The 12,868-nt window shown below is 44.9% G+C and overlaps 1 protein-coding gene across 7 annotated transcripts in view; it reads left to right on the top strand.

Moving 5' to 3' along the window:
• LRRC3B (leucine rich repeat containing 3B) overlaps positions 1-7,433 on the top strand; it is a 94,643-nt gene extending 87,210 nt beyond the window's left edge. For all 7 annotated transcript variants that reach the window (XM_061404670.1, XM_061404671.1, XM_061404673.1 and 4 more), the window contains one exon: positions 6,177-7,433. In XM_061404670.1, the coding sequence (XP_061260654.1) occupies positions 6,340-7,119 (780 nt within the window). In that variant the 5' untranslated portion in view covers positions 6,177-6,339 and the 3' untranslated portion in view covers positions 7,120-7,433. The remainder of the gene's footprint in view (positions 1-6,176) is intronic.
• The last annotated feature ends 5,435 nt before the right edge of the window (positions 7,434-12,868 follow it).

Here is a 12,868-nt window from a genome sequence, read left to right as displayed (position 1 = left end):
ATAAAGAAACATTTCCAATCTTACAGGACAGGACCTTGTAAAGTGCACAAGTACCAGCTGCATCAGCCTGCTTTTTCACTTGCTTCCTCACATTATAGGCTTGAAATAAAAATACTACACTAATGTACTCTATACAGTAAAGTACACAAAAGCCCAACCACTTACAGAGGATCCACATATATAATAATGTACATCAGACTTGTGATTGGACGTTAGACTGAGCAACAATTTAGTTGACAGAAAACTTGAGCAAATAAAGAAATCAGTATGTAATTTCCTAACCACTGGCCCACCAGAGAATTCCTCTATTATGCCAGCTTTTTAGACAAAGAATTTAAATGCACAGAAAGGTTTGACCAAGGTCACAAATAAGTGACAGCCTGTATTTAAACTTAGATAATTAAGTTACACCAAAGCAGAGCTATATATTTGTCTAAGTTGGGGCGCTTCAGAGAGTTAAAAGCAAAAGTAAACTGGTAATGTCTAGGTTATACAGTCCCCTGGTTTTTTTTTTAGATTTTTATTTTATATTGGGGTTTAGGCGATTAACAATATTGTGGTGGCTCCAGATGAACAGTGAAGGGACTCAGCCATACATATCCATGTATCCATTCTCCCCCAAACTCCCCTGGCATCCAGGCTGCCACATGACATTGAGCAGAGTTCCCTGTGCTGTACAGTAGGTCCTTGTTGGTTATCCATCTTAAACACAGCAGTGTGTATTTTCCATCCCAAACTCCGTAATTATCCCTTTTCCCAGGAATCGTTTGTTCTCTGTGAGTCTGTTTCTGTTTGGTAAATAAGTTCATTTGTATCATTTCTTTTCAGATTCCACACATAAGGGATGTCTCCTTCTCTGCCTGACTTAACTTCACTCAGTATGTCAATCTTTAAGTCCATCATATGCTGCAAGAGGCCGTATTTCATTCTTTTCAATGGCTGGGTAATATTCCATTATAGGGGCTTCCCTGGTAGCTCAGTCAGTGAAGAATCCACCTGCAATGCAGAAGCCCCAGGTTCAATCCCTGGGTCGGGAAGATCCCCTGGAGAAGGAAATGGTAAACCACTCCAGTATCCTTGCCTGGAAAGTCCCATGGACAGAGGAGCCTGGTGGGCTGCAGTCCACGGGTTCAAAGAGCTGGACATGACTGAGCAGCTAACATTCCATTTTATGTATGTACCACATCTTTATCTATTCCTCTGTCGATGGACATTTAGGTTGCTTCCATGCAAGATAGAGTTTAATGAGCCATGGAAAGAACTGCCTTCTCACTTAGTAGGCTGCTAAGTACATTTTTTTTTCTTTCTGGAAACAGTATTTGAGGATTGCCACCCGATCCCAGCATTAATTACTGAAGCTCAGAAACTTGTGTGACAGGGGACCTCCCTGACTGTCCAGTGGTTCAGGCTGCACTTCCACTGCGGGGGGCACAAGTTCGATCCCTGGTCAGGGGAGTTCTGCATGCCAAGGGGTGCGACCAAAGGGGAAAAAAGGAAACTTGTGTGACAGGGACACGGGAGCAAGGCTCGGGTCTGGGGATCAAACGGTCCTCTGTGGGGGCGCAGCTCAGCCCTGACAGCACAGCCAGAAACCCTGCAGCTTCCTCGTGGCCCCGGACTTATTGGAAGGGAATGAGGGCGTGAGGATGGGGCAGAAGTAATGAGTTGAGGGATGCGAAGGGGAATTTAGGAGGCAGAAGAGGTGCTGTTTCATTTGGGCTGTCCCCTTGCTGGGTCGTCTTCCTCCTCAAGAGGGCAGGCGGAGAGCTGCTGTGCCTGTCACCTCACCAAGGTGACCCCAGGGCTCCTTTATGTCCCACTCACTCATTCTGAAGTTAGCAAGGAGGCTTCCCCACACCCCAGCCCCCCGCCCCGCAGAAGGATGGCTTGTTTGTTACTCTGGGTTTGTGGTTAGACCTGACAGGGTCAGAACAAGAGGGCATTTAGGTGCCTCCTTAGCTCTGCCCTCTGCTGGAGAAGCACTGGTGTCTGCAGAATGCCTGGTTTTCACTCTGAGAGTCACATCTCCCCACAGCTTCCCTTCCTGGGAATAGCTGTTCATCTAACCAGTACTTGCAGGCAATGCCAAGCTGATAATCCCTTTGGAAAACAGTCAATCAGCGCGACAGAGCAGAGAGACAGTTCTTCTGTCCTCCCTGCTGGAGGTAACCTTGATGCGATGTCTTTGGACGTCTCCACATGCTGCGTCTTTCTGTTACTTCAAAGTCCTGGGTGAGGGTGAAGGCTCTGGAGGCTGTTGCAGCAATAGCGATGTAGCCAACCCCAGAAGATTCCATTCCCTTTTTGTGAATCACAGAGAGAAAATGAAATAGTTTTGAGTCCAGCCTCTTTGAGTGCAAGGAATATGCAGGATTTATACTCCCAACAGGCATTTCATCCTGTGTATGGGTGGACCATATAGGGCATGAAGGATTTCATCTCGAGACAAATTGCACTCTGATGTTGAGAAGATACGTCCTAACCATCTCTTGTCTGTGACCATGAGCATTGGACTGACCATTCTGGAGAAACAAAGCCTAGAGATGTGTGCTGAGAAAAAGTTCTATTCTTCAAGTGGGAATCTACACTTGTGATTTTGCCGGAGGCTACTACTGTTTTGACATGTAAAACCAACAGATGTTTGATGAGCCGACGTTTATGTGCCAAAATAATGAAAATAATTACCGTAGGGAAGAAAAAGCACAGCTAGATTGCTGAATATTTCATTGATTCATTCATACGATGATAGATATTTATGTAGCACTATGTTACAAGTTGGAAATGGTTCTGGAATAATAATAATAACTATAGCTAACAAGTGTTGACCACTTGGTACCTACTATGCATTGTACTAAATGCTTGGCATGGATTATCTGATACAATTTTCATGTCAACATTGTCATCAGATGCTTTTATAATCTCTATATGAGGAGGAGCAGAGTGAGGTGTAGAGAGGTTAATAACTTGCCCACGGGCACAATGATCATAAGGATGAAAGCTGAAAAACAAACTCAGTGCAGTTTACCTTGTAATTATTTGCTATTATTTCTACACGAGGCAGAAACCAGTCCCTGCCCTCACAGGGCTTAGAGTGGAAACTGTTGTTGTTATTTAGTCACCAAAGTCGTGTCTGACTCTTTTGCAGCCACATGGACTGTAGCCCAGGCAAGAATATTGGAGCAGGTTGCGTTTCCTTCTCCAGGAGATCTTCCCAACCTGGGGATCAAACCTGAGTCTCCTGCCTTGATGGGTGGGTTCTTTACCACTGAGCCACCTGGGAAGCTCATAGTCTAAATTAGAGGATACTTTTCTCCAGATGGATTCGGTCTCTGGAGAGATGTGAGTATGCTCCAGAGGAGGGTTTGCACCGATTCACAGGATTTAGGAGGGTGGAGGTGGCACATACTCAATTGGTGGAAGTTGCTTGATGACAGGAAACTCTAGTTTCTCTATTCACACTCATTTGTCCATCTCCTGTCCTCCACCCAGGAACCTGTGCCTGTCCTCTGCCACCCTCCTTCTTCTCTGAAGTAGCCTCCAGTACCTTCCTTTTATGTCTTTTCTCCCCCATCTAGGCAATGACTACAGTCCCCAAATGCCCCGCAATGAAGGTTTGCAGGAGGGAAAACACGGGAGGGAGGTGAGCCTACACTGCAGATGAAACGAGCTGTTGACGGATGGCTTAGTCAGCCTCGGGGTTCAGCTGCAGCCTCTCTGGCATTTGAGGGACTCGAGATTCCAAAAGCACGTTCATTTCATTCTGCTGTTGCTAATCTGATTTTTTTCCGTGATGAACAACCCAGTTCGTTATGTTTTCAGCTCACATTAATCTTCTTTTCTGTGAGTTTGGTAACATTTGGAGTCATTTCCCTCTCTATTTATCCATCTGGGATCTTTAGAAAAGACAAGTTTGCAAAGTCTTTTGTTGCTCACGGCTGTAAGAGGGATGAACCTTTTCCTAGTTCCTTAGATCCTGAGAGAGAATCCTCTGAAGTCAGGCACAAGTTCCCAGGGCAGGGAGCCCCCTCCCTGGGGCTCATGGGATCCTCCATGTGGCACTGAGTCGCAGCATAACAGCATCGGAAGCCGCAGCAGTCCCTGGACTTTGTTTGTCCCCATGGAGCAGATGGAATCGAGAAAGAGATGTAGGGGTAGCGAGAAGAATTGAGATTCACCAGTCAGAACAAAGGCTTTGGCTTGATTGCCATCTGTACCACTTATGAGCTCTGTGATTGTGGACAAGGCCGAGAGTCTGTCTGAGAGCCACTTCCCCAGTCTGCGAGAATGCCTGTCCTCTTTACACAAGCGAGCGGTTTCAAGTGTAAACTTATATTCACATCTCTATTTTGGGGCAAGTTCATAATCTTGCTCATATCACTAAAGCTTTGCAATTTCTTAGGCCTTTTCCCAACAACAGCTCAACAGGAAATATATATATATAGATGGATATATGTAAAAGATATATGTATATATATATAAAGATATATACATATATTTTATATAAGTATATATAAAAGATATATATATATATGTGTGTGAAAGGTGAAAGGCACTCAGTCGTGTCTGACTCTTTGCAACCCCATTATTCCCTAGGCCAGAATTCTGGAGTGAGTAGCCTTTCCCTTCTCCAGGGGATATGTACATATATTATGTACATAATATATATTATATATATAATGCTTCCCCGGTAGCTCAGCAGTGAAGAATCTGTCTGCTAGTGCAGGAGACACAGGAGACATGGGTTCAATCCCTGGGTCAGGAAGATCCCCTGGAGAAGGAAATGGCAACCCATTTCAGTATTCTTGCCGGAAAAATCCCACAGACAGAGCAGCCTGGTTGGCTATATAGTCCATAGGGTCGCAAAGAGTCGGACATGACTGAGGGACAAAGCAAATAAATATGATTTTATATATATAAATGATTTATATATATATATACACACATACACACACACACACACACATAATGGAAAGAAAAGAATAGGGTATTGAGGAAGACTTAGAGGCTAGTATTTCCTTTTTGGGGGAATGTTACATTTTTATTTTAGAACATTTCCCTAGAATAGATTACTTGAAAGAAAATTACAATGTCAAAAGATATATGTATATATATACACATATATATATATGTAAAATTTAATGTTCTCAATAGATATTGCCAAATTTCTTTCCAAAACATATTCTCAAAATATGTGTTTATGAGGATGCCATATTATTCTGTTCTTATAAGCATACAGATGGTATTTTTTAAAATTATATTGATAGAAGAAAAACATTCATAGCTCATTTTACAGTTGCATTTCTTTGGCTGCTAATTATGTCATTCCCCACCCCCCACCCCCAGCTTCACTGACATAACTTCATACAGCACTCTATAAGCTTAATGATTTGGCTTACATATAAGAGGCTAGTATTTCTTAAAACTCTTTTTATACTAAAAAAAAAAAAAAGAGCTGTGTGTCATATTCGAAGATCTATTGGAGAGGGACTACACTGTTTAGCAAACAAAGAGAATCCTTTGGAAATTCAGGTAAGGACATCCTTCTGGGTGTGGTGTACTCCCCAGAGGCCCCAAGGGAGGCAGCTCCTTTGGAGAATCCAGGCTGGAGGCCCCTGGAAACACTGTGCTGGGAAGGTTGGGATGTACCCATTCGTCTCATTCATAATTCAAGTAAGGGGTTTCTTTAGGGAAAATACTCCAAATTGGACAGCCGTTCAAAAGCCATGAAAATCGTTGTTATCTACGGTCATCAACTGTAAAATATCAGGGTGATTTCTCATTGCCACTCATGTGAAAGGCTCATTCGCATTGATGCCTCTTGCAAGAGGAGGGAGAGGGGTGACTCCGTCTGGTTGCCGTCAACTTTAGGAAGGGCACAGGATGTGGCGCAGGCCGGTGGAGAGGAGAGGAATCTGGACTGTTTGCTCAGATTCCGCACCAGGAACAACAAGGCGACGTCACTTGGAAATGTCGTCGTTTGTTGACCTTCCGCTCCCCCAGCACCTGGGATTTGAGCAGAGACGCCATTACACAGATAACGCCCAATGGTGCTGATGGAAATTACCTGCATAAACAGCTCGCCTGCCCACATAAAATGCCAGATGCCTGTTTCGTTGCGATGCACCCCCCCTCCCCATCTGCAAAAGAGCTCATTACGTCTGCTTTCTTCCCTTTAGGTGCCCACGCAAGGACCAGCACGATGAAGAGATGCATGTGTGAGTAGCAGCCCTTTGGATCACGCCAGAAGGAGACCAACCGTGTGGACAGGGCTGGACCGTGAGCACACGTGCTTGCCGGAGTAGATGAGGCTTGGGCCTGTGATTATGCTGACATTCCAGCATGAATCTGGTGGACCTGTGGCTAACTCGCTCCCTCTCCATGTGTCTCCTCCTCCAAAGTTTTGTTCTCATGATACTGTGCTTTCATTCCGCCAGTATGTGTCCCAAGGGCTGTCTCTGTTCTTCCTCTGGGGGTTTAAATGTCACCTGTAGCAATGCGAATCTCAAGGAAATACCTAGAGATCTTCCGCCTGAAACGGTCCTCTTGTACCTGGACTCCAATCAGATCACATCCATCCCCAATGAGATTTTTAAGGACCTCCATCAACTAAGAGTTCTCAACCTGTCCAAAAACGGCATTGAGTTTATCGACGAGCACGCCTTCAAGGGAGTTGCCGAGACTCTGCAGACTCTGGACTTGTCTGACAACCGGATTCAGAGCGTGCACAAAAACGCCTTCAATAACCTGAAGGCCAGAGCCAGAATTGCCAACAACCCCTGGCACTGTGACTGTACGCTCCAGCAAGTCCTGCGGAGCATGGTGTCCAATCACGAGACAGCCCACAATGTGATCTGCAAGACCTCCGTGCTGGATGAACATGCTGGGAGGCCGTTCCTCAACGCTGCCAATGACGCCGACCTTTGTAACCTCCCTAAAAAAACGACTGACTACGCCATGCTGGTCACCATGTTTGGCTGGTTCACCATGGTGATCTCTTACGTGGTGTACTACGTGAGGCAGAATCAGGAGGACGCGCGGAGACACCTCGAATACTTGAAGTCCCTGCCGAGCAGGCAAAAGAAAGCTGACGAGCCCGACGACATTAGCACCGTGGTGTAGCCTCCGAGCTGCCTGGCGTCAAAAAAGAAATCCATTTGGGATTGCGGTAGAATAAGCTGGTTTACTTCTCTCATCCATTGTAAACATTTGAAACTTTGTATCGCAGTTTCCTTTGAATTATGCCACTGTCGAACTTTGAACAAACGTGACAACCTAACAACTCATTTTCGTTTAGGCAATCCACCCCTGAATTGTACCCCTGGCGGTATATTCCCGAGTCGGCTACTTCTCTGAACCTCAGTTAGATCCATCTCACTATTTAATAATGAAATTTATTTTTTTAATTTGAAACCAAATAAAAGCCTAACTTTGAATCATGAAAAACAGAGTGACTTATTGGTCCAGAAAACTCTATAGTCATTCCATTGCTTTAGAGAGAAAAACAGACAACCCATGTGAACCCAAAGAGCGATCCCAATGAGAGATGTGTTATTAAGTTCTCCTGTACACTGGGGAGCCATAGCTGAGTTTTCAGCCAAGTAAAGTGTCTGTCAGACTTCAAAAGAGTAAGGCTTAGCAAACCCGGGTGATAAGATGTTGCGTGACATCCTGCAGAGCCTTAAGTTCTGATGCTTCTAAATGTTTGGTACCTAAAATCAGTGTGTTTAGCTAAACACACCATGTCTACTCTCTGCTAGACACATGGGAAAGAAAAAGACCACACACATTTTGTCCTCAAGATTACCTTGCGGTGAACAGAGGCCTCTGACCAACACAGAAATGCCTATGCCAAAAACGAAGGTCCTGGTAATCATGCAAACATCAGCTTGCAAGCCCGGTACAAGGCCTTTGCCTACTATTACTATGGCTCTAGGGCTTCCCTGGTGGCTTAGTGGTAAAGAATCTGCCTGTAATATAAGAGATGCGGGATCGATCCCTGGATGGAGAAGATCCCCTGGAGGAGGGCATGGCGACCCACTCCAGTACGCTTGCCTGGAGAATCCCATGGACAGAGGAGCCTGGCGGGCTACAGTCCATGGGGTTGCAAAGAGTTGGACACGACTGAAGCAGATGAGCAGGTATGAACACTCTACCTCTAAACCCTCACTCCTAGAGGAGAAAGTGACAGCCACCCCATCTACAGAGGAGGAAGCTGAGTGTGAAAGAGGCCCAGTGTCCTGCCAAGGAGAAAGTTTCAGAACTTGAACCAAGTCTCCCTGTCCCCAGAGACTGAGGTCTTCTCATCAGGTTCTGATTGGGTTGGTTGATAGAGGTACAACTTAACGTGGTAAAAAAAAAAAATGCACCCATGTTAAGCGTCCAGTTCCATACATTTGACAGACACATACACCTCTGCATCAAGACACTGTATCCCTGATACTGTTCAGAGGTAGGAGAAACCTCATCTGGTTCTTGGAGGAGGAAATTGTGTCTCTTCGGTTTCAACTGTAGTTAAACATCAGAGATCTGGGTGAGACCTCATCAGATGGTGAGGCTGGTGAGGAAGCAGAGGGAACATGGGGATAAGCGTGTAGGGGGGGTGGGTGGGATGAAGGGGTCTTCGTAGCGGGAGGAGAAAGACCGGCTGAGGCCACATCATGAGGACTGGACCCAGACTCTGGAATAAAAGCAACTAATTGTGTTTATGGGACACTTCCTGCACACCAGACACTTCCTCTGGGTTGTCTTGGTTAATCCTCCCATAGTCCTATGATGTAGTCTCTTGTGAATGAGGAATCAGAGATGTGGGAGCTTCAGTAATTAGTTCAGGATCCTAGAGCTTCTCAGTATTGCAGATGTTGACACCCGGTCACCTGTGGACCTCACAGCCGTCCTGCTGTATGCTTCGCAGTCATGGACTTGACTACTTCAAGTTGCCAGCTCCTGAGGCCTAGAGGTTTGCAGACTCCCAGGAGATGGTTTAATTAAGAAAGAACAGCAAAAATAGCCCTTTGCGGGTTTAATTAGGAAGGAGGGATCCTTTGCCGTTTTGACTTACATGGCCTCTTCCAACTCATATGAGAGTATTTGGGGGCCTTCAAAACTCACATCTTTGCCCATGGAAAGCCCTATGGGGCCTGTCCTGTCCATACAGTTCCTGAGATGTGAAATTCAGGGTATGGGCCCTAGAATGCCTGCATCCCAGAGAGAAGGAAGCCTGATTGTCTGCCTGTCTGTGCTAACTGGCTTCAAATGCCTTTCAGCAACACTGTAGCATTGCTGAAGACTTAACACCCCCTGGAGGACAACCTTATAATATATCTGTAAGTATTACCATAGAAAGATGCCTAACTGGATACACTTTCTTCCCCTAAAGAATAAGATCATTGCTAAGATCACCTTTTAAAATATTCAATTAATTCATTGTATTTATTTGTGTGTGTGAGTTACATTCATTTTAGAGAAGCTTTCACAAGTCATGTAATCCATTTCAAGTTGCTCCAGATAATATTTTGTTCCTGTTGTTCCTGTTGATGATGTTCAGTCGCTAAGCTGTGTCCGACTCTTTGCAACCCCACAGAATGCAGCATGCCAGGCTCCTCTGTCCTCCATTGTCCCTCAGGGTTTACTCAAATTCATGTCTATTGAGTTAGTGATGCTATCTAACAATCTCATCTTCTGTCGCCCCCTTCTCCTTTTGCCTTCAATCTTTCCAGCACCAGGGTCTTTTCCAATGAGTTGGCTCTTTGCCTCAGGTAGCCAAAGTATTGGAGCTTCAGCATCAGTTCTTGCAATGAATATTCAAGGTTGATTTCCTTTAGGATGGACTGGTTTGATCTCCTTGAAGTCCAAGGGACTCTCAAGAGTCTCCTCCAGCACCACAGTTTGAAAGCATCAATTATAAAAGAATATAAAGAACTAACATAAGTGGTGTAAAGAATTTATATAATTTAATCATTAGGTTCTTACAAATAGGAGCCTGTTTTCCTTCTGATCAATTACATTAGTCTAGTAAAAGCACCTGTCCAGACAAAATGTCTTCAGATTCTTGACGTGTAGTCCTTGTCTTGTCCAGATGTGGCCAAGTTTGATCCCCACATTTTAGTGTGTAATTCTCCACGTACATGCAATTAAGAGAGCATCCTAGGTTAATCCTGTTCATTTCCAGTGAACATTGTAAGTGCAAGTCCTTAAAAAAAAAAAAGTCACCTTTTAAAATTGTCATGGATTGGAGGATATAAGCCATTGGAGGATAAAATTAATTCTCTTTTTTCAAATAATAACAGGCTACTGGGCTCCTCTGGGGCCAGAATGGAAAAGAAATTATAGGGATGTTTGACCCACCAGCCCGACAGGGCATGATGCCAGGGAGTGGGAAGCGCTGCCCGAAGCTCACAGCTGGCTGTACAGAAAAAGGCCCCCAGTGCACACTCAGGGTTGAGCCCAGCAAGCTCCATACTTTCTGAACCCTCACACACATTTACATGTATGGAGAGCGACCTATTTTAGGGCTGTACGGTTTGGGAAATGAACTGTTATCTGAGGCACATACCACCTTCCCTTCTGAATGTTCTACCTAAACAGCTTCTTTGCTCAGCATCACTCTTCTAACCTTCACGTTTATTTATTTAATTTTTAAATTCTTATTTCATACTGGAGTACAGCTGATTGACTGTGCTGTGTTAGTTTCAGGTGTACAGCAGAGTGACTCAGTTATATAAGCATCCATTATGTTTCAAATTCTGTACCCATGTGGGCCATTCAAGAATACTGAGTAGAGTTCCCTACACAGTAGGTTCTCGTTAGTTATCTGTTTTATACCTAGTAGTGTTATATAGGTCAACCCCAGTCTCCTAATTTACCCCTCCCTAATCACAACCTTTTCAATGAGAAAAACACCTGAGAACTTTCATCGTTTGCGAAGTGCTTATCTCTGAAGCAAGGCAAATCATAAAACATGCCAATGCGACTGGAGCATTTTCAAGAAAGGGATAGAAAGTTATGTAATGGGAGATTTAACTTCTGGGCACACGTCGGCAAATTGTAAGGCTCTGATATACACAGCGTGCTATGCACACTTTGTTCCTTTTTATGTCCTTCTCTGATTGCCCACAGTAATTCTTGCTCTGACATCCTCTAGCGGAAGGCAGTCTGGGGTAGATTTTCTTATTGACTCACACAGTGAGTCCTCTCATTTGTCTGGCACAGCTGGCAAGTGGAAAATTCTGCTTAATTAAATGTTCGGGTTACTAGAGATACATGAACTCATAGAATGGCAGAAATGAAAATGTCCCAGAGCTGAGCTCACCCATTGATTCTCAGGTGTTGAAATCTTTGCAGGCTTGGGGACTCACACTCGCCCTTCCTCATAACCATCTGTGTCCCTAATAGAACACCAATGAACTGTCCTCATAAACTGGCCCCCGTTTTCAAAGAAACAGAGCAACATAAACATTACCCGCCGTGAGAGCATCCATGGCTCTCGGTAAGTTTATCTCGGGATTCAGAAGGCACTTTCCTGCATTGCCACAGAGTTGTCATCAAGAATACCTGTGGTTCAAAAAAGCTTCTTGTCCGCTCAACTTGTGATGAGGGGGCTCATTTCCCTTTCACGAATGGGCTCTGTGCCGCATGTGACCTGGCTTCCCGGTGGAGAGATGGAGACACTGATGTCAATGCACCTTTCTGGGTCGGGAGAGGTGATCGGTGCTCGTTCCTTTGAGGGGCAGCATAAAAACAGTGTGGTCAAGGACCACCCTGCAGGCAAGAGGCGGGTGAGCACCTTTAGAGGATCTTCTGCTCTGGGAACCCACTTCAGTGTTCTTGCCTGGAGAGTTCCATGGACAGAGGAGACTGGCTGGCTCTAGTCCACAGGGGTGCAAAGAGTCGGACACGACTGAGCAGCTAACACACAGCCACAAGAGCTCTGTTTTCAGAGTTCTTGTCAGCCTGGCATCCCAAAGTGGAACCACTGATGGATCAAGCTGGCTGGGCCAGACCCAAAGTGACCTAGAGGCAAACTCATTTACTGCACGTTTGCAAAGGCCTTCCCCGACCCTTTGCTGAATTCAAGCAAATGAATCAGAGTTTAGGGAAAAGGGAGAGTTGAGTTCTATATCTCACATTGGCCCAAATTCATTATATAGATGGTCCCAAATGCACCAAATGAATTATGGGTCACAGAGGCCCAGAAGGGGGCACTCCTCAAGGTCCAAGACCTTCTCCTTGCAACCCAGGGCAGTTATGGTCTTGAGGACAGTAGACCTCACAGGGTCCTCATGAAGCCACATAGAGCCCTGTGTTTCATAGGTTTCATGGGTGAGTGACAGTGAAAGGAAGTCTATCTTCACGACTCTAACTTCTCCAGCTTGAGAAGGACCAGAAGCTAGTGTGAATCACTTAAGAAGTGTGTGTGTGTCTACACGCACACTGGGGTAACGTGGGGACCGGGGTCCCAAAAGCACCAGGAGACAAGATCATGGGAATAATGAAAACAAAACCTGTCAGTCATCTGCTCTAGAGAGAGCACAGCTTTGGGTTTTCCAGGGAAATGATTAGACGTATTTTCAAGACTGTCCCCAAGTTCACTGAAAAACATTTACACTTGTCACCAATGGCAACTGAGTCGATCAAGTTTGTGAACTGTGCTCTTTCTTTGGCTGACAGATCTGCACTTTGCTCACTATTTTCAAAAAAGAATCGGCTCGTTTGCTTTATTTGCCTGTGGCCATATGAGCTTTCAACTGATGAGAAGTTTCCAGATATAACCTTGAAAACTAAGCCTGAAATGAATACATCGTGGGTTTCTCTGGGGTTGAGACCAAAAATCTATTTCTTTTTACATTTCGTTTATTGTTTTTCTCTCAGA

The sequence above is a fragment of the Bos javanicus genome, chromosome 27 (assembly GCF_032452875.1).
Source record: "Bos javanicus breed banteng chromosome 27, ARS-OSU_banteng_1.0, whole genome shotgun sequence".
Taxonomy (NCBI): domain Eukaryota; kingdom Metazoa; phylum Chordata; class Mammalia; order Artiodactyla; family Bovidae; genus Bos; species Bos javanicus.
Note: the sequence above shows the minus strand (reverse complement) of the source record. Positions and strands in the feature narration are given on the sequence as shown.